The following is a 20,091-nucleotide window of genomic DNA, read 5'->3' on the forward strand; positions in this document are numbered from 1 at the left end:
GCCGCTACCACCGCTACCACCCCCTCCACCGCCGCCGCCGGCGCTGCCGGTGCTCATCCCACCACTGCCGTACTGCCCGGCCAGAAGCGCCTGTCCCTCTGGCCGACGTCGCTTCCTGCGTGTGTTTGCATGTTTGTATGTATGTATATTTGTTTGTATGATAGTGTGTCATTTCCCCCCCTTTTCCCCCCTTCCCTCCCTCCCCCCTTTTCCCCTTCCGTAACCTCGCACACTACCCAAAACAAGCATCCATACCGCTTCTCCGGCATAAAGTTCGCGGTACGGCACAGTACGACATACTTAGTGCCAGTGAAACGCGTCCTATTGTCAACGGACAGTACGGTACTTACGCCATCGGCTCCGGAACCACTCGACCACCATTCCGCCGCAGTCCGGGGGGTTTCCAAGCAGGCCCCAAGCCGCCGCTGCCGCCGCCGCCGCCGCCGCCACCACCACCGTCGTCGCCGCCGCCGCCGCCGCCACCACGTTCCCCGTCATCTCCACCCGCGCCACCGCCGCCGCCACCGCCGGGCTGCTGCTGTTGCTGCTGCTGCTGCTGTTGCACTCGCTTTTGTTGACGCTGCTGCTGTTGCTGTTGTTGTTGTTGTTGTTGCGGCTGTTCTTCTTGTGCAGCGATGGCCGCCGCACTCACTTCGAACTGGGTGCGGACCTCCTGGGGCAGGGCGACCCAGGCCGCCGCCAGGTCGCATCCCGCCGCCGTCAGATCCACTTCGGGATGCTGCTGCCGGTACGACATAAGCTGGGCTCGGAATTCCGATACGAACAACTTGAATGCTGCCGTGCTACGGCTGCTGACGTCAGGACTCCGACCGTCGTACGCACTGATGCGCGCCGTGCCGGCGGCGGCGGCAGCAGCGGCAGCGGCAAACGGATCGCGGGTGTTGGTTAGGCGGCGGTTGACAGCGCCGCCGATTCCGTTGGCGGTGCCGTTGGGACCGTTGCCGGTAGCGAAGTGTGTCTGCTGCGGAGCGCCGCTGGGTGATGCAAGAGGAGGAGGCGGCGGAGGCGGCGGCCCCGGCGGATGGTTCCGGACAGCACCGCCGCCGCTGCCGCCGGCGCCGCCGGAGGCTTGCTGCATTTCTGAGCTTCCGCCCGCAGGGCCTGTAGTTCCGTACGTCCCACCAACACCGCCGCCGCCGGAGTACGACAGCCGGCGCGGCGCTGCTGTCTTGGGCTGCTGGGGCTCCGCGCCCGGCGCGCGGGCGAGTGTGCCGCTGTGTGGCTGAGGCTGCGGCAAGGGCGGGGGGTCGGGGGCGCTTTTAACTTGGCTGCGACGTGGGGTTTTAGGGTTTAGGGCTTTTTTGGCTGGTACTTCACTTCCGACGCGCGCGCGGATCGCGGCTGGATTTGGATCTAAATTCGGATCTCCGACCTCCGACCTCCGACCTCCGCCAGCAGCAGATAGTTCAGGCATGCTGTATTCAAGAGGATTTGGTTGGCCTGGCGGCTGCTGCAATGGCGGGGCAGTGGTGGCTAGGCAGTGGCGTCGCCGTCGCGGCTGCGTCGTTGATAAACATGCGGAGATGTCTCCGCTGCCCCAACTGCCGTACGCGCCGTACGCATCAGCGTGCCGTCGGTCACCGCCGCGGCGGCCCCTTCACAATCCGCTACCGCCCTTACCTCGCCAGTACGACCACCGCCGCCGCCACTCGCGCCCGCCTCAACACTTCCCGCCGGGGAGTCAGAGACCGAGCGACCCGCTTCCGCCTGCGGCACCGCCGGGCCCGCCGCCACTGCCGCCGCAGCCGCCGCCGCTGGTAGAAGCCTCTCCATGCCGCTGTTGCTGCCGCCGCCGCCGCCGCCGCCGCCGCCAACCTCGGAGGCTGGCGCCGCGGCGGCGGCAAGCATGGAAGCTGCCGCAGCCATCGTCGTCGCCGCGTCTGCATGCCCCTTCGAGCAGTACGGAAAAACGCAGTACGGACAGCATTCGTGCCGTGTCGTGCTATCGTTCTCAAACCCCCCCAAAACGAAGTTTTGGACATGCCCGCCGATACACACACATAAAACACACACCCGAGCGCAAGGGGTCATAAGCAAAAAAAGGGGGGTAAGTTTGAAACCCTCCTCCCTGCAAATCCACACATGCCCCCCCCACACATACACACATACAAACACACGCACGCGTCGGCCTACCTGGAGAATTCTCAGTGCCTCCGGCTCCAGGGGGGCAGCACCCCCAGCTCCGCCGTACCCTCCGAAGCTGTAGACCAGCACCCCCGGACCCGACGGCAACGCCACCAAGCTGTGTCCGTACCGACCTGCCGTACAAAAAGGGTGTGTTCCGTGCGCGTGCGCGTGTGTGTGTGTGTGTTTTGCGCGTGTCGTAATGCTGTATCCAAAACCCCGGTTGGTGGATTGTCGTCGTGTGGTAGGGGTAGGGGTAGGGGTAGGGGTAGGGGTAGGGGTAGGGGTAGGGGTAGGGGTAGGGGTAGGGGTAGGGGTAGGGGTAGGGGTAGGGGTAGGGGTAGGGGTAGGGGTAGGGGTAGGGGTAGGGGTAGGGGTAGGGGTAGGGGTAGGGGTAGGGGTAGGGGTAGGGGTAGGGGTAGGGGTAGGGGTAGGGGTAGGGGTAGGGGTAGGGGTAGGGGTAGGGGTAGGGGTAGGGGTAGGGGTAGGGGTAGGGGTGGTTGGGAAAGGCCATCAACAAAAGGGGGTCAATGCATCTCCGCCGTACATTCACAGTCCGTGGAGGGTAACTCGGGGTTGACCACCTTAAGTATTAGAGGGAAGGTCCTTTAGCTGCTCCTTCACGGGGCGCCTAAACCCCCCAACCCACCTCTCAGTCTCTGCCCTGGGAGCACCTGCAGCTGCAACCACACGGCGTCCGTACTCTGCACCCCATCGCCTCGTCAGGCCCTATGCCCAAAACCCACACGTCCGCCAGCGGCTGCCCCCCCGAGTCTCGCCCGCCGAACACAAGCATCTGGCACGGGGACAGTGCGACAGCGCCGTGGAAGGCGCGCGGCGGGGGCCGGCCGGCGGCGGTGGCGGCGGCGGCGGCGGCGCCGGCGCTGCTGCTGCCGCCGCCGCCGCCAGTGGCGGATACGGTGACGGCGGCGGCGGCGGCGGCCACGTCCCGCATGCGCGTCCAGCTGGTGGTACGGGGGTCGAAACGCCACAAGTCGCCCAGACAGCTGTGTACGGCAAAACACACAGGACACGGGAGCGAGTGGTGAGGGGTGCGGGGTGGGGGTGTAGCGGTGGACCCTAGGGAAGGGTGGAGAGGGCCGAGGCATAGACACGTGCAGAAGCGCGACGGTAAAGTCTCGATCCAGTCGAAATCTCTCCTAGTTCAGAGCCGCCGGTTTGCAAAACTCTTGAAAACACGACGCGCCCCCCCCCCCGCCTAGCTCCACAACGGCCCAATTTCGCCCTCCCGGTTTCCAGGTTTGGATGAACACAGCCAACACTCGTACCCGCCATCTACGCCCTCTCCGCCAAACACGAAGATGCAGCCTCCCAGGCATGTGGCGCTGTGCCCCCTGCGACGGGGAGGGGCGGCAGGGAGAGAGCCGGCGGCGGCGGCGGCGGCGGCGGCGGTAGCGGCAGCGGTAGCGGCAGCGGTGGCGTCCGCTGCCGCGGCGTCGGCGCTGTCAGGGCCGTCCGAAGCCGCCGGTCGACCTTCCTGCGCGCGCTGAGGTGGCGGCAGCGGCTGTACGTCGACGTCGTCGTACACTTTGCTGAGTGTTGCGGCGGCGAGATCCAGGCACCAGACGTCGCCTAGGAGCGCCGGGACGCAGCCGTCGGCAGCGGCGGCGGGTCCGCCGCCGCCGCCGATGCTTTTCGTACGGCCGCCGGCGGCTGTGGCGCCAGCGGCACCGCGGGATATCTCACCAGTGCTGTCCTGCACAGTTGAATGAGGGTCCACCGCCGTACAATGACATCGTCGCCAGCATGGGCACGCTGCCTTTCCCTATACACAGGATCTCAACTCCCAGATATACATACAGATATCACGACCCCGCAACCCATCCCGCCCACATCCAGCGTCCAACCGCCCTGAACCCCAATGTGCTAAAATGGTTTTTACCTTATTTGCCAAATATTGGCAATTATTTGCATATAAATGGTCTCTTACAATCCTTTTGTAAAGTTAATTGAGGGGTTATGGATGAGTCGAGAACAAATAAAAAAGTCTCACCACGGCCCTTCCGTCGGGAGCCCATCGGGCCTTATCGGCGGGGGGTCCGGACCTTGCAGGTCCTTGCCCGTCACCGCCGTCACCGCCGTCATCGCCGCCGCCGCCGCCGCCGCCGTCCACGTCATCGCCATCACCGCCATCGTCCGCAGTATCGTGACCGTCGGCCCCGTTGACGCCGTCGACGCCGTCGACGCCGACGCCGACTTCGCCGCCTGCGGCGGCGGCGGTTGCAGTTACGACGGCCATGCCACCGCGACCCATGGGTCGGTTGACCTTCGTCGCCGCCGCGCTTGCGACAGCTGCGGCTTCCTCCGTCGGCGATGCCAAATGCCTTGCCATTCGCACTTGATGTCGTACGCGACCACCATCGCCGCTGCCGCTGCCGCCGCCGCTGCCTCTCCTGGCGGCGCCGCTGCCGGTGACCGCGGACTCGTTGTCATCCTGCGTGGAGTGCTGACTGTCCGCCTGATCAGCGTCGGCTCTGTCGTACGGCCCACTGCATGCGCCAGTCTGAACCTCCTTCTTCACCTTTAGCTTGTCGTGCACCTTTGGCGGCGGCGGCGGCGCCGCCGCCGCGGCACCTCCAACGGAGCCCTCCCGCGCCGCCGCCACCGCCGCCGTTGTGCCATCGCCATCCTCGAACTGATGATCCTGATGATGCTCCGGCGTTGGCGGCAGCGACGGCGGCGGCGCCGGCGGCGCCGGCGGCGCGTTGCCTTCGCCGCCGATGATGTAGATCCTGGGCCCTATGGCGCACAAGGCATGGCCGCTGCGAGGCGGCACGGGATTGCTATGCGAGGCCACCATGCTCCAAGAGCTTGTGATCGTGTTAAACAAGAAGATCTGCGTTCAGGAGAAACAGATGACATCATTTTCATATAATATTTAAAATATATTTATATAAAAAATATTTTACGAAAAAACGAAATATAAATGGAACAAGCGTAGCTGGAAGAACAGCCGTAAACCAGCATAGGTAAAGATGTTCCCTTTTTTTACCCTCTCACCCCTCTCCTTCCCCCCAAAAGCCCTCTCCACCATTTCCTTCACCAGTCGTTCCCTCCCTTCTCCCCCCCCCTTCCCCCAGGTCTAACCCCCTTGGAGCTCTTCGCAGCCCCACCCACCCACCCACCCACCCACCCAGCCACCCAGCTACAGCCGGCAGATGCCACTCACATCGTTGCGGTGGCAAACGGCATCTTGACCGCCCACAACGAACAAACTGTCCTCTGGGAATGGAAAGAATGGTAATGGCGCGCAACCAGCAGGCATGGTTTCGGTTGGGGGTTGGGAGTTAAGGTCCAACTGTATTGTAGGTTGCGGAAATTCCGCGGGAAAAAAGGGAGTAGAAAATCATTAATGGAAAGTCAAGGAGGGAAAACAGCTCCCAACGTTCATAACTAAAAAAGGAGGGAGGGGTAGGTAGCGCTAGGCGTAGCGCTAGGAAAGGGCTCACGAGGAAACGAACATGATGCGGTGGCGGACGGGCAGTGGAAAGGAGCTAAAAACCAAGGAACGGCTTTTAAAAGCCTTGAAAGCAGCGTAAACTTACAACAAAAATAACCAACTAACCGTAGTTTACTAAAATTACACATAAACAATACAGAGAACGGCTACCATGATAATCGCCACACACGAACACACTGTCACATTTTACAAAAAGACTCCAAGTAACTAACCAACGAACCAACCAACTGACTAACCAACCAACGAACAACTCTTCCTTAGAACGTCGCTTTTCGACTGCAACAACCAACCATAAGAACCACAATAAAATTAAATCGCAACTGCAGTACCTTCCCAAACGAAAACAAATCCAATGAATCAACCAACCCACCAACCGACGGACCAACCAACTTACTGGACAAAGTGAGTGCGTATCCGTTGCGAAGGGGCGGCGGCACGCCCTCTAACGCCAGACGCCGGCTGCTCCACTTGGGCGCGTTCCCGCCGCTACTGCTGCCGCTACTGCTACTCGGCCGTAGCTCCCAGAGGGCCAGGTGCCGGTCTTCCTGGCCCACCGCCAATACGACCCAGCTGCCGTACGCAGCAGGGCCGTTGGCGGATTGGGTGACGGCGCCGTGGCTGGAAGCTGTCGTACGGCGTGTGATGTGATGTTCCCCGTGCAATGAGCAGCGGCATGGGAAATGGGGAAAGATGCATTTATTTGAATTTGAATTTGAATTTGGAAGGAGGGGCATCGAAAAGGGGACCGAGTCCGGGTTGGAAGAGGAAGCCCAACAAGGGTTCCGGAGGGGCGTTCGAATTGGGTTTAGTTTCTTTTAGGTTTGGGGGGATCGGGAAAGGGGTGAGGGAGGGATTGCCACGATGCGGTTTGAAGGGGCGGGTCAGAGCTTGGAGGTTCGCAGGTAACGCGGGGACTTAAGAGTGTTTTGATGTGAGTTCATGCGAGGGGGGGAGTGGGGGAGGGAAGAGAAGTTTGTGGGCGAGAAGGGTAAAAAGCGACGTGACTCAAGGGAGGATATGTGGATGCCATGGGTCTTGTCTGGATCGATCGCTCGATCGCTACGTGATGCGATGTGCGCCACACAGCCGCGATTCAGGATTTGATACATCTGCAAAGGCGAAGGAAATAATGAAAAAATTTCAGTCTGCAAGATAAGCGAAGCTGAATTTTTCAAACGATAGTAAAGGAGGGCGGAAGGGCTCCGTGTCCAAGACTGCCCAAGGTCAGCGATCTGATTTGCCACCGACCCAGACCCTCGGACTCGTCGTCGTTACCACGGTGACCCTTGCACAACCGCGTCACATGAACGATAACGGTCGTCATCCGTCGCGAGCTCGCTTTTGAAAGCCGCAGAAGGATTTCTATTTTTAAAGTCCGAGAAATTCGAACTAGAAAAGAGCAGAACTAGGACTTACCAACGGCAAGCAGGCCGGGGCAGTTGCTGGGCCGCAAGTCGGCAGGGCTACTGCTGCCAGATAGATTTAGCCTCTCGCTCCAAACGTAGCCAGCTGGGGACGGAGTGACGCCTTGAGAATCCTTCAGGTTCCTTGAGGCTTGTGCCGCCATGAGCAAGCATCAGTTGTCTTTTGGGTTGGCGGGTAGGGTTAGAATTGGGACGAGGTGCCGTTGTTGCGCAGGTCGTTGGGTTATTATGTAAAACACAGAGACTCAAGTCCACCATGCATTTGTAGTATTGGGCCCAGGGAAGTTAAACTGCTGTCTTGGCTTGGATCGATTAGACGAGGCAAAATTCCTCGATGTCCCAAAGGCTGGACCGAAAACTTTTTACACGTACGAGTCATTCGTTTCTCTCAGGGCTTCGTGTCACGCTTGTGACAAACTACCAATAATACAGGTTCTGCCTTGGTACTCAAATGGCGTGCATAGCATTGTATAGAATGTAGTTTCTGTTTCGCGGGTTCGGCCGGTAGGGGTACCAGCTTCCGCAACGAGACAAAGCTCAAAAGACATGGGTTGCTTTGAAGACTTAGATGACGGGCTTTTAAAATCTGTTTTGAAATGGCTTAACAGTACCGAACTTCGTAGTGGCGCCTGCCTGGTCTGTAAGCGCTGGCTCTCGGCATGCAACTCTCGTCCTGCCCTATGGCGAGATTTGGACATAAACGCCCCGTAGGTCAACTTGCAAATTGCATACGTCTTCACTGCAGATCTCACTCCTGCCTCTCTTACACAATGTGCCTCCTGCTCGTATCATCCACGCAGCTGGGAAGTTTACCGCTCTCAAATCCTTCGCAGCGCAGCCTTCCGTGCTCCTTATCGCGTTTTGGACGAAGCTGGCGGCAGCAGCAGCAGCAGCAGCCGTGGTGGCAGAGTTCGCAGCAGCACTGGCCATTTCCCCTCCGGCCGCCACGGCTTCTGGGCCCACAGCCGCCCCAATCGACCCGCCTTTCTCAGCCGTGATGCAATCTCCAGATGGCTTCAGCGGCGCGCGCCTTGCGTTGAGGTCTTACGAGTCTCCCATACAGAGCAACGCATCTCTGTGGTCGGATATGGCAGCGGCGCGGGGGGCAGGCACGATCTGCAGGCGCGCGCGCTTCTTCACAGCTTGTATTTGGGATGGGGTCTTAGGGTTACAAGGGGAAATCCCCAAGGGGGCCATCCTTTGTGGTGTCGAGCCAAGGGAGCGGGGGGGGGTTTGTTTGGTGTGTGTGTTTGGGGGGTTTGTGGCCAATAGTTGATCTGGGTCAAAGCCAGAGGTTAGCCCTCCTCGTTCATGTGTATTGTCTCTTCAGTCCAACCGGGGCCACTCGAGGCAACCCCAAGCCCCGCCGAATCCGCCACAACTGTCGTACTGTTCCACTAGCCTTGAGGTCATTGACCCGCCTGGGAAGGGGGTAGTGCAGGCGGTTGTCAAGTACGGCAAGGGCGGCTGGCATGTATTTCCAATCCGTACAGCCAGCTTTATCTAGCGCAAATATCCTGAATCCCTTCCCTAACCCGCCTTTCCTCCCGTCCTGACTCTCTCTCTCTTTCTCTCTCTTGTCTCTTTCTATATATATATTTATATATTCTATGTATATATATATGTATAGAATATATACATAAAGATATATATATTCCTTTATATATATATATTCCTTTTCAACCCGGCCCATAACTTATTTCCCCCCTTCGCCCTCCGCCCTCCGCGCCTTACAGCCGTCCGACCTGATGGCGATGCTCGCAGCCATGCCCGCCCTCACGGAGCTGCACCTCATCAGCGCCTGCAACCTCCTGCCGGACATATCCGTACTGCTCAACCTGCCACCACCACCACCACCAGCGTCGACACCACCGACGCCAGTGGCTCCCGACGTCGACGCCGACGGCATGTCGCGGCTGCCACCGCCGGCGCCGACGCCGTTGCGGCCCTTGCCCGCGGCGCTGCCGCTATCTCAGCGGCTGCGGCGTCTCTCGCTGTGCCGCGGCGGCTATCAGTTCGACACGCAGGAGGGGAGTGCCCAGGTGGAGGCACTGGGGGCGCTGCACGGTTTACACGAGCTGAGCATCACCCTGGAGCCAGCAACGATGGAGGGCCTGGGTTACATCCCGGAGGAATGGTCGGCATTGACGGGCCTGACGGCGAGTATTTATATCTATTCATTTATATACATACGCTGTACGGCAATATGTGTACGACGGCATGCATCTGTATGTATGTATGCACGGCTTTTTTTTGCGTGTTCATGAGCGCAGGTGTATGTATTCTCATGACGCGACACGACGCGACGTGTCGGATGTCTGGGTGGTCAAGGGGGGATGTGGGGGGGAGGGGGAAACGCTGTCTGGAGCTGTTGTTTACTCTTCTCTTCCTGCCACAAGGTTGTGATACACCCTTGCCTTTCCCCTCTCTACTGTTTGGGACATGCCTGACGTGACGTGCTGGAATGCTCGTTGTACATCGCGGCTGGGAGATATGGGTCTGCGGATATGGGCAGCTCTGGAGATATTATTTCAAGTAAAGAAATGTATTGCTGGAAACACCATGTAAACGTCCCCAACCCCACTCCTTGGGAGGCGGGTGGCCAGCAGTCAGCATATTTTGCTTTCTGAATCGTGTCTATATATCGCCAGCCATATGTGTGTTTGTGTGTGTATGTATGTGCGTAACAACATTTATCTTCTGCCGAGGCCGTTGTGAGGCCGACAACCGACTACCGTTTGGTTTCGGAATCCGCAAACCCCCCCGTCCAGGCTCTGCACCTAGGCGGCCACCAGCGGCTGGGGGAGCTGCCTTCCTGGGTGTCGTACCGCCTCCCCCACCTTCGAGAGTTAACACTGGAGAGCTGCGGACTGCGCCGGGTGCCGTACAAAGCGGTTTCGGGGCTACGGGAGCTACGTCTGTTGAGTATGGACCGGTGCCCGTTAGGGCACGCTGGGGTGGTGTCACTGGATGCGTGGTTGCCGCCACAGATGGAGGAGAATGGCTGCGGCATGGCGGCGGTGGAGGTGTTGCAGCTACGGAACTGCAATATTGTGGCGCTGCCTTACACAATGACGCGGTGGGTTGGGTTGGCGGGGGCGCGTTCTTTTCGAGTAGGGCTTGTCAGGTTGCGGGGTTGGGACCGTAGTTTAAAAAGATTGACATGGGGATCGAAGTTGAATTGAAATGATGTTGAAGAGGAAGATTGAAAGTGAGGGTTATGTTTGCTAAGAGAGTGGAAACAGGGATCGGTATCCCCCTTCGCGGTTTTTAAACCTGTCTTCATACTTTGGTGCCTTCTCCTCTCTTTCTTGTCGTCCCCCCCCACACTGCTCTCTCAGCCCTCTTGTCTCCCTCCCCACACTACCCCACACTACCCTGCCCTTGACTTTGACTTTGCAAATAATCCCTCTCCCCAACCCGCCAACCAACCAAACTCGCCCCGTCGCCCTGGCTGCCTTCGAGCTTCTGCGGTTTTCTTTCCGTCCTCATCGGCATATCCTCCAGCCTCCACTCGTCACGTCACTTTCCTCCACTTCCTCCACTTCACGTTGCGGTGCTGTGCGGTGTGGTGCGGTGCCTGCGGGGTGCACCCTCCCGTCCCGCCCTCCCGGTGTTTATCTATCCGCTATCTGCCGCTTCTTTTCTGGGAAGCTTTTTGATTTTCCGCGTTGTAAAAAGTCTCCTTGATGCTTTTCACTACTGCGATCTGCGTGTCACGCGTTTTCCTTCCTGCGGTTCTATCCAAGGCCTCCCCCCCTCCTTCCCTCCTTCTCCCCCTTCCTCATGGGGGTCCCTCATGGGTCACAGGCTAACCAACTTGCGGCGGCTGGACCTGGGCGGCAACCCGCTAGGCAATTTGGCGCAGCCCGAAGTCTCCTACAGACACCGCAACATGGGAGCCGCCGTACTGCGTTATCTGAAGGAATCTGGTGTGTGGGGGGGGAGGGGAATGGGGCACTGGGACGGTTTGGGTGTCCCCCGGGGCAGTGTTTTTTTTTCGTTTTGGGCCTAGTACCCTAGAGTAGCGAACTGGGTGTTTCTTGAGGTTACAATTCCTATTTGTATAGTCGCTGGGGGGGGCTGCGCCCCCCCCCAGACCCCCCCCTTCAAAGGCCTTACGGTGTGCTTTTAAACAACACCTGACGTCTGGAAACACACACAAGGTTGTCGATCGTCCGCGCTGTCAGCTGGTCCCTATCTAGTTCTTCTTCGAATTGTTTGGGGCATTGCGTCTGCGGAGTTTCTGAGCCGTTTGCTTTGGTCAAGAATGAACAAATGCCCCGTTGACCTAAGTTGAATGCAACAGCGGGCCGTCTCATGGTGATATCATCAAATATCTTATATATAAATAATGTATAAGCTCCAAATGGTCAGCTTTATATGTGCAGAAGGCATTTGGGGCGACTTATGGCCGAAGTAATGAACCAGTACGGCCAACTGACCCAACGATTCCATTTCTTCCAGGCTCAGACCCCCATTTATTCCCAAAAAAAGTAATATATATTACAAAAAAAACACTGCCCCGGGGGCGCGGCAGGTTTCTTAAATGATTGGTTGGGTGGGGGCTTTGGGGTTTGGAAGGGATTCGGGTAGGGAAGGGAGGGGAGGGGAGGATGAAAGGGTGAACGGTGTTTTGCATCCGGTATATGCTAGATGCTGACGCAGCATCTCTTCTCCTTCTTCTCCACCTTTTTTCTCCTCCCTCCGTTTTCATACATCTCTTCCTCCTCATTGCTGCCCCTTCGCTGTTCCCTTGTGTGGTGTTCAGGCGACCGAGGTTTCAGCGAGCTGGTGTGTCTGACCCGGCTGGGGCACCTGGGGCTGCAAGGCTGCGGACTGGGCACCCTACCCCTGGGTGTGGCTGACCTCACGCAGCTGACCTCCCTGGACCTCAGGTGGGGGGGGTAGGGGGTAGGGGGGTAGGGGCTGAAGAGTGGGAGGTGCTAGGGGGGGCTAGGGGGGACTGGATGACTGGAAAGGAGGCTGGAGGGGGAAATCGTTTCGGGGCTGGCTGGCTGGCTGGCATGATGTATGTATGTATGTATGTATGTATGTATGTATGTATGTATGTATGTATGTATGTATGTATGTATGTATGTATGTATGTAGCTAGGGCGGGAGTTGGAGCTACGTTGTCAGGAGCGGTTGATGGCTGGCTGGCTGGGTCATAACAACAACCTGGGCAACCAGATGGCCGACTGGGTGGAAGTGTTTTAGAGAAGTGAGCCGCGAGTGGGAGCTCGTACTACTATGTACTGTACTGCATTAAGCTATACCGTACTGCATTAAGCTGTACTGTACTGCTTTCCCCTTTGCAGCGGCAATCCGGAGTTGGAGCTGAATTCAGGTCGGGTGGCGGACCTTCTTGCGGGGCAGCTGCCGCAGTTGGAGAGTCTTCGCCTGGTGGAGACGTCTGCGGGGGAACAGCTGCGTGACCAACAGGATTTGAACCTGCACCACGGGTTGCGTACCCTAATCTTGGAGTGAGATGTTTTAGGATTATGTCGGAAAATTGTATTACAAGTTAAAAAAAACATCTATTTGTGACGTTCCACTGATCTGAGCCGCCGCGGCAGGAACTGACTGAGCACAGGAGCTGAAGCGATTGTGCATCCGGAGCTATGTAACCCCATGTAACCACACAAACACACACACACACACATGTGGGGTCGGGTGTGTGTGTGTAGGTATGGAGACATCGGGAAAGAAGCGCAAAGCGAGCGAGCGAGCAAGGACGCGAGGTCTGTTCGTGTCACCGTGAATGGTGCAAAAGCATTTTCCTGCTACGTTTCATTGCTGCGTCGATGCACTGTGAAACTTGGAGAACTACACGGCTGCGATCATACGGATATTATTGCGGAGGTCTGGTGGTGTGGTAGGTCCGCTGGTCCAGGGGGGCCTGGATTGCTCCAGGGAAGCTGCACATCTTAGCCGCGTGGTTGGCCGCGCGGTGCGGTGCAGGTGAAGGAATGAAAGATTCTACGGATCTGCTCCCGAAGAAAGCAGAGGAAGCTTCTCCCTCGCTCCCTCCATTCCTCCCTCCATTCCTCCCTCCATCCCCATCCCTATCCAATATTTCAGTGTAAGACCTGTAAGACCTACCGCGCTATTGAGGCCGGTATCCTGTTGTCCATGCACATCTGTGCCCACAGTCCACAGCCACATCCGTGGCCCCATGTCACTCCCCTCGCGCGCTCCCTCTCTCGCGCCCTCTCTCGCTGTCCATCTCTCACTCTCCCCCTAGCTCTCTCCCTCGCTGTCCTCGCTGTCCACCTCGCTCCCTCTCTCGCTCTCCCCCTAGCTCCCCTCGCACTCTCTCCCCCCTCTCTCTCGCACCCTCTCTTGCGCCACCTTTCGTTCCCCCTCTCGGGTGGCCTCCAAAAGCAAGACCAGGTCCTAGCTTTTTAAACGCATCGCGAACTAATACACTAACACAGAGCATGTTGGAGGCCATGAAATGGGAGCCAGTACGTCTGGCGAGAGTATGTTGGCTCACCGCAACTCAGTTATCCCCTTTGGGCGGTAGTCTGGGCTGACAGTGCGGTGTTTTCCTGTCCTCCATGGCTTTTTGGCGTATAGATATTGCCCTTGGGCCTTCGGCTCGTATGGGTAGTCTTACAGGTATGGGGTCGCGCACCCCCAACCATGTAACACATTCACACATACACACTACACAGGATTTCCGCTGTAGCCTTCAGAGAGCAACGAGAATGAACTCAGGAGCGCCGACGAGTTCCTTTGCCTTAAGCTTTCTTCAGCAATATGTAGCAGTCAGCAGTTTTCGGTTGTTGTTACGCCACACGATTTGCTGAGGATGCGGAGTGAAAATCATGAAGCTGGGGGAGATCCGGAACGTAGGTGCAATCGAAATATGCGTAATGGAAAACCAACGAAGGGAGAGGATGCAGTGATGGTTGATTCCATGTTGTGCATTTGGTACTGTCTTTGAGTAACTGGGATAGGGGAACCGACAACAAGCCGACATGTCAAGGCATTGCTATGGCAAAATGTTGCGGAACTACCTAACTGTACCGTGTTTGTAGGAGCTCGGGGATCTTTGATCAATCTTAAAACATTTGCACCTTTCCATTTTACGACCTGGCAATTAGGAACGGGAGGGACGAGCAATTGAACTATACTGGCCTATACTGGCCTAAGCGGAGCCCCAAATAACGTTATGTGATGATAAATGATTTCGTCTAAAGCAACTATGTCGATCGCTTTTTTTTATCTGCGCTGCCAGTTGTCAGGGACTCTGTAATTTAGGATCGCAGCTACGCAGGCCCACAAAGTTAGTATCTGCGCAACGACCAACGTTCGGGGCCCAACGGATGGGGACCACTCCGGCCCAACGCCCAACGGCAAGGTACTTTTGACATCACATATAGGGGTGGGCAACGCATATTTCCGGCAACGTGAGAACTTGCGGTCCGTTTCGTCCCTCGCGGTCAAATTTGACTGTCCCCCGGCGACCATTTACTAAGCAGGTCATAAAAAATAGTGCGTAATAGGGATTTATATAAGGCAAGGAATTAAATTATGTCGTGTTTATCGGCACCTGCGGACTGCGCAATTGTTTGCGGTAAGGGCACATGATCGGCCTGTCTAGCGGTTGGTTGGTTTGCGCTACCTACGCGCCGAAGGCTACCTTGAAGAATTTCACGCTGAGTTGGTAGTAAATAATAAAATGTATTGCAGACAATGGCTCGGGCGTTGTAAAGGCCGGTTTTTCGGGCGAGGACGCACCACGCGTAATGTTTGCAAGTGTAACTGGGCGACCCCGTCATTTCATGGCCATGGTAAATGAAATATTCTGAAAGTAAATTTTTATCTCATCATAATAAGCATTTTACCACCTAAAAGGTGGTGTGGCCTTAAAGTCCTGCATGCCATGCTTGGCTTGGCCGCTGGCGGCCTCCAGGACATCTTCCTCCTCCCTCCTCCTTCCCTCACCCTCTCTACCCACTGTGCCGCTCTCAGGTCGGCATGTCCGCGCGCGAGGTCTACGTAGGCGATGAGGCGCAGGCCAAGCGCGGCGTGTTGTCTCTGTCGTACCCTATCGAGCACGGCATCGTGACCAACTGGGACGACATGGAGGCGGTTTGGCGGCACACCTTTCACAATGAGCTGAGAGTGGACACCACCGAGCGGCCTATCATGCTTACAGAGGCGCCTAGGAACCCCAAGAACAACAGGTCGGTTTTTGGGTGGGGGCTGCCACCGGTGATCCCTTCAGATCCATACCACACTGTTTTATGTATGCGGTGGTTGCAGTTGTTGCAGTGGTGGCTGTAGCAGGCTTTCGGGCAAGGAATCGCCGAAGGACGGTTCTCTTTATTGAAGTCCACAGAAGAACAAAAAAATTGCGTGATCCTTTCAAAGAACACAAATATAAATTTTTAATGCATATACAATACATTTTTCCACTTTTGCAAGTGTCACGTAATGTGCTACTGCCGCGGACGGTGGGCCGGGAAAAAGCGGATGAAGAGGAAAAGGCGGGGAATGGGCGCTGCGAGGGAGAGCAGCAGCCTAGGTTTCCTCATCGACTGTTGTACTCTGCACCCACAGGCATCCTCTGCACCATCCCCCACATGCCCCACACCCACACGCATCCTCGCCACCACCTGGGGTGGTGGCGACGGTCTGTGGCGCACAGGGAGAAGACCACGGAAATTATGATGGAGACGTTTCAGGTCCCCGCGCTGTACGTGGCCATTCAGGCGGTGCTGTCTCTGTACGCCTCAGGGCGAACCACAGGGATGGTGCTGGACATCGGAGACGGCGTGTCGCATGCGGTGCCTGTGTATGAAGGTGCGTGTGTGGGGGGGGCCATGTGTGTGTGTGGGGGGGGGTTTGCACGGCTGCGATCACTCGCGGAGAGGTCCAATGGAATCCTTGACAAGGAGTGCTTTCATTGTACTTTAAAAAGGAAGGGGAGTATGAGAACAGCGAGCATGAATCGTATGCATGTATGCAGGAGTTGAGGGGGAGGGGGGTGACCGACCGGCATCGCATGAGAACTCAATCTTTCCCTCCGGATTACTTATCCACACTTCTCATAATCCTCATTCCCCATGCACGGCTGGTTGGGCGGAAACAATTGCAGGTTTTTCGATGCCCCACGCCATTCGTCGACTGGATGTGGCTGGGCGGGACGTCACACAACACTTGTCTCGCATGTTGACTGAGTCCGGAGTCAAGCTGATCAACACTGCTGAGATGGAAATCGTGCGCGACATCAAAGTACGACTCTTTCAGAAAAGGGTTTGGTGTGGAACGGGAAATCTCGTGGATGGATAAAACCCCGACCTACTTCGGGCGACATGCAAATCTTGAGCCAGGTTCATGCGACTGCCCGGGCTGCTTTTTTTTGCGAACCTGAACATGCGGCTGCCGCGTCGCTATTTCCCGCCTCCTGCCCGCCCCAACCTTTCCCGGCCGCCCTTGCAACCAACTCACTTTTATCAAGCTGTAGTAGCTGGCCGCTGAAAAGGCCTATCGAGATGCTGGTGGTCGCGCTTCGCGCGTATTTGTAGAGCCGTACTGTGTACCAGCTACTACACAAGCTAACGCAGTGCATATACCTTAAAACCCAAAATTCCTTATATCTCCCCCCCATTCATGCGGAACCATTAACTTGTAATTCTTGTCCCAGGAGCGCTTGGCGTATGTGGCTCTGGATTTTGAGTCGGAGCTGCGAGTGGCTCGATCCAATTCCGTGATGTGCAAGGATTATCAGCTTCCGGACGGCACCACCATCAGCGTGGGGGAGGAGAGATTCAGGTGGGTGTCCAGGGTCACGTGTAAAATATCAAATGTATCCAATGTAAGTTGAGTTTTTCCTGCTCAAAAAGGTGTGTTTAAACATAGGCGATGTTCCCCTTCCACTATGTACATACATACATGCTACAATACCCGTCCTGTACAGATGCACTTTAAATACTCGCCACGGCTGCTGCCGTATCCAGTACGGCATATTCATGTCACCATACCGCCAAATAGCCAAAGCACGCATGCATGATGGCGGTAGGTGCGTACAGGTGTGCACACAGGTGCACACGTGTGAGCGTGTGTGAGAGAGTGTGAGTGTGTGTGTGGGAGAGTGAGTGTGTGTGAGAGAGAGTGTGTGTGTGTGAGAGAGTGTGTATGAGAGAGAGTGAGTGTGTGTGAGAGAGAGAGTGAGCGTGTGTGATAGAGAGTGTGTATGAGAGAGAGAGTGAGTGTGTGTTAGAGAGAGTGAGTGTGTGTTAGAGAGAGTGTGTATGAGAGAGAGGGTGAGTGTGTGTTAGAGAGAGTGTGTGTGTGTGTGAGAGAGTGTGTATGAGAGAGAGTGAGTGTGTGTTAGAGAGAGTGAGTGTGTAATTCATTCAGGCACGACTTATCTACGATACACACATTTTCCAGCACGGTTGACTGGCCTTGCAGGAAAGAGGACAGACATACGCTACAACATGCGCCGGACCCACACGGCTTGGGGCTTGCAGGCAGCAGATCATGTTCAACATGTAATACTTAACACACAGACGCGCTTCTCCTCTCCCCTCCATCCCCGACTATTGCCTCCTCTCGCTGCTACTGCTGAACGTGGATGCCTAGGTGCTCGGAGGTGCTGTTCGACCCGTCGCCGTTGGGCCTGGAGCAGGGAAGCGGCATCCACAAGATGTTGACGGATTCCATCAACGCTTGCGACATCGACGTGCGAAAGAACCTACTGGAGAACCTGGTGCTGTCCGGCGGAACGACGATGGTGGAGGGGATTGCTGCGAGGTGCGTGTGGGCGCGCGCGCTGTCGCACACACATGTGAGCGCGTCACCGGTGCAGTGCTCAGGCAATGTTCTGACGGATGATGCGGGTGTCAAAGAAGGATGCTGCGTCACATCTATCTCTGTGGTTGGGTGGCTGGCTGTAGGGGCGAGGGGTCGCAGCCAGTGCAAAGCAGATCACGTATGCAGGGTAGCGCGTGGATGCGTGATGGAGTGTCTTGAGAAATTTAGGACCGGGGCTACTGTTGGGACTTTGGAACTGTTTCCCGATCTAGGTCATCCCGGTATATGCCAAAATTGAAGAAAGGCTGGTCAGTAAACTAGTAGACAGCCTTGCCGTCTCACTCATACCTAGTTTTAGCTTTTGAATTTAACTTGAAATTGGAACGCTGGGCGCCAGCAAGCGCTGCAATTTTTGGTTGTTGCTCACTGGCAGAAATTTAAATCGTGTCGACTTAAATAAAGCTAGGGAAGCACGCATACATACTTTATAGCGCTTCAATTTTAAATTATATCATTAGGTGCTCTGCACTAAAAAACATTGCTACTCCAGATTATCATTCATGCACGGTCTGTCTCCAAATCCTACTTAGCACATGTAGGCTCCGATGAAAAGCACCGACGTACTTCTGTGGTGCTGACTGCAGGCTGACCAAGGAGGTTACGGCCATGGCGCCCCCCTCTGCTACGGTACGTGTGGTAGCGCCTCCGGAGCGCAAATTCCTGGTTTGGATAGGCGGCAGCGTGCTGGCGTCGTTGGCGTCCTTTTCTAGCAAATGGGTCACTCGAGACGAGTACGACGAGTATGGGCCGTCCATCGTACACCGCAAGTGCTTCTGAGCCACGTACTTGAGCTGATTTGAGCGTCTGGGCTGTGTACTGACAAGCACGAATTTACGGTGGCGGCGAGTTTAATTGTGTATATATACACTATACGCGCGTGTGTATGTGTGTGTGTGTGTTTTCACGCCGGATGGCGGTGTCATCAACTGAGAGGTAAAAGCATATATGGCCGCGCATAAGGCCGCAGGAGTGTGCAAGCAAAGTTGTACGGCGGGTGCGCCTAGAGCTTTGGAAGCAAGAATGCTTTGCAGGTATTTAAATAATTCGATACAGAATTAAAGAACGAGCCGATTAAGTGCGTCTGGGTGCTTGGTGCTCGCCCAGATCCGAAGGGACTCCTGTCCTCCAGTGATTAATCGGGTACGGCAGCAAGTACTTATTCATCAGAAGTGGGTTGTGACGCGAATGTTGCTGATGTAGAAATATCGTGATGTTTGTCCGCCGCAGTCGTGTTGCTGGCGTGAATGGATGGCGAAGCGCCAGTTGTTCCGTAATGAACAGAGGGTGATATCAGGGTTTTGCCTTGTTTGAAAGTGACCGACACTCATATACCAGAGAATGGTTTGTGGGCAGCTGCGAATAGTAGATGCCCATAATTAACGGAGCAGGACAGAGGATGTTGCAAACCTTTCCTTGCTTTGCTGAGGTCTAAAGCATTTAATTTTGAGTACAGGTCAACAACAACGCACGGGTCTGCTGGCGGGTCTGCTGGCGGCATCAGACGCTAACCTGGTGTGACCTCATTTAAGTGGCATTGACACCGATTTCAAACGCATCTCACGACATGCAAGAATGTCAGGGATGCTTGTCGTTTCGGCGTTCTTGTTCGTCGTGCAAAACCAACCTTATGCTTGCCTCCATGGCCCTTGCTGAGAGCATTCAAAGCGATGAACAAACATCCTGCAAGGCTGTCCTCGCATTTGCACTGTGCATCATGCCATAATAGGGGACTCCACAACGAAGGTTTGAAAGCAAAGCCGCAAGCTGCTTTGTGAGCTTTGCACAGACGGCGCGAAAATACGGATGCTTCTATAACCCATGGAGTGCCAGCGATAACATTTGAAAAGGCTAACCCATGGCAGCGGTCAACATATGACAGCATGTGTTCAGCATCTTTTTACAGCTAAGAGTGACTTGAAGTATGTGGAAGACTACATAAAGCTCTGGGAATATTGGCGAATCAGCCTGGGTGAAACTTGGCTCATCCAAACTCATCATCTAATCCTATCACGGGAAGCCATATGGGCGACCGATGTACTGCAGAGTTTTGATTGATGCGATTAAACATCCGCGGCTTAAGGCACCCTTTGAATCAGCCTTCTGGATGCATGGGAATCAGTATTTACACTGCCATAATGCATCAGCATCTGGGATAGTCCTCTTAATTTTCTCGACGTTAGGTCTTCCTCACTACAAGGGGGCCCAGAC

At 56.0% G+C, this 20,091-nt stretch overlaps 3 protein-coding genes across 3 annotated transcripts in view; 2 read left to right on the forward strand and 1 right to left on the reverse strand.

The window, feature by feature from the left end:
- Window positions 1-7,193, reverse strand: part of VOLCADRAFT_116202 (uncharacterized protein) — a gene marked incomplete at both ends in the record, with an annotated part of 9,063 nt that extends 1,870 nt beyond the window's left edge. The window contains 12 exons of the mRNA XM_002946898.1: window positions 63-115; window positions 351-1,249; window positions 1,642-1,911; window positions 2,155-2,279; window positions 2,795-2,819; window positions 2,849-3,152; window positions 3,435-3,643; window positions 3,677-3,862; window positions 4,160-5,002; window positions 5,336-5,388; window positions 6,021-6,251; window positions 7,043-7,193. Coding sequence (XP_002946944.1) covers window positions 63-115; window positions 351-1,249; window positions 1,642-1,911; window positions 2,155-2,279; window positions 2,795-2,819; window positions 2,849-3,152; window positions 3,435-3,643; window positions 3,677-3,862; window positions 4,160-5,002; window positions 5,336-5,388; window positions 6,021-6,251; window positions 7,043-7,193 — 3,349 coding nt within the window. The remainder of the gene's footprint in view (window positions 1-62; window positions 116-350; window positions 1,250-1,641; window positions 1,912-2,154; window positions 2,280-2,794; window positions 2,820-2,848; window positions 3,153-3,434; window positions 3,644-3,676; window positions 3,863-4,159; window positions 5,003-5,335; window positions 5,389-6,020; window positions 6,252-7,042) is intronic.
- Window positions 7,194-7,730: 537 nt separating this feature from the next.
- On the forward strand, window positions 7,731-12,692 carry VOLCADRAFT_103186 (uncharacterized protein; the record flags this gene model as incomplete). The annotated part of the gene is made up of 6 exons (XM_002946712.1): window positions 7,731-7,757; window positions 8,787-9,092; window positions 9,822-10,129; window positions 10,861-10,982; window positions 11,822-11,948; window positions 12,372-12,692. 6 exons carry the CDS (start codon window positions 7,731-7,733, stop codon window positions 12,538-12,540), a joined length of 1,059 nt encoding a protein of 352 aa, XP_002946758.1. The 3' UTR covers window positions 12,541-12,692.
- Window positions 12,693-14,592: 1,900 nt separating this feature from the next.
- On the forward strand, window positions 14,593-18,660 carry Nap1 (actin-like protein; the record flags this gene model as incomplete). Its single annotated transcript, XM_002946713.1, has 8 exons — window positions 14,593-14,635; window positions 14,752-14,852; window positions 15,034-15,248; window positions 15,713-15,867; window positions 16,163-16,299; window positions 16,712-16,839; window positions 17,653-17,823; window positions 18,468-18,660. The coding sequence occupies 8 exons, from the start codon at window positions 14,593-14,595 to the stop codon at window positions 18,658-18,660; spliced, it is 1,143 nt and encodes a 380-aa protein (XP_002946759.1).
- Window positions 18,661-20,091: the final 1,431 nt, after the last annotated feature.

This window comes from Volvox carteri (assembly GCF_000143455.1).
Source record: "Volvox carteri f. nagariensis unplaced genomic scaffold VOLCAscaffold_4, whole genome shotgun sequence".
NCBI lineage: Eukaryota > Viridiplantae > Chlorophyta > Chlorophyceae > Chlamydomonadales > Volvocaceae > Volvox > Volvox carteri.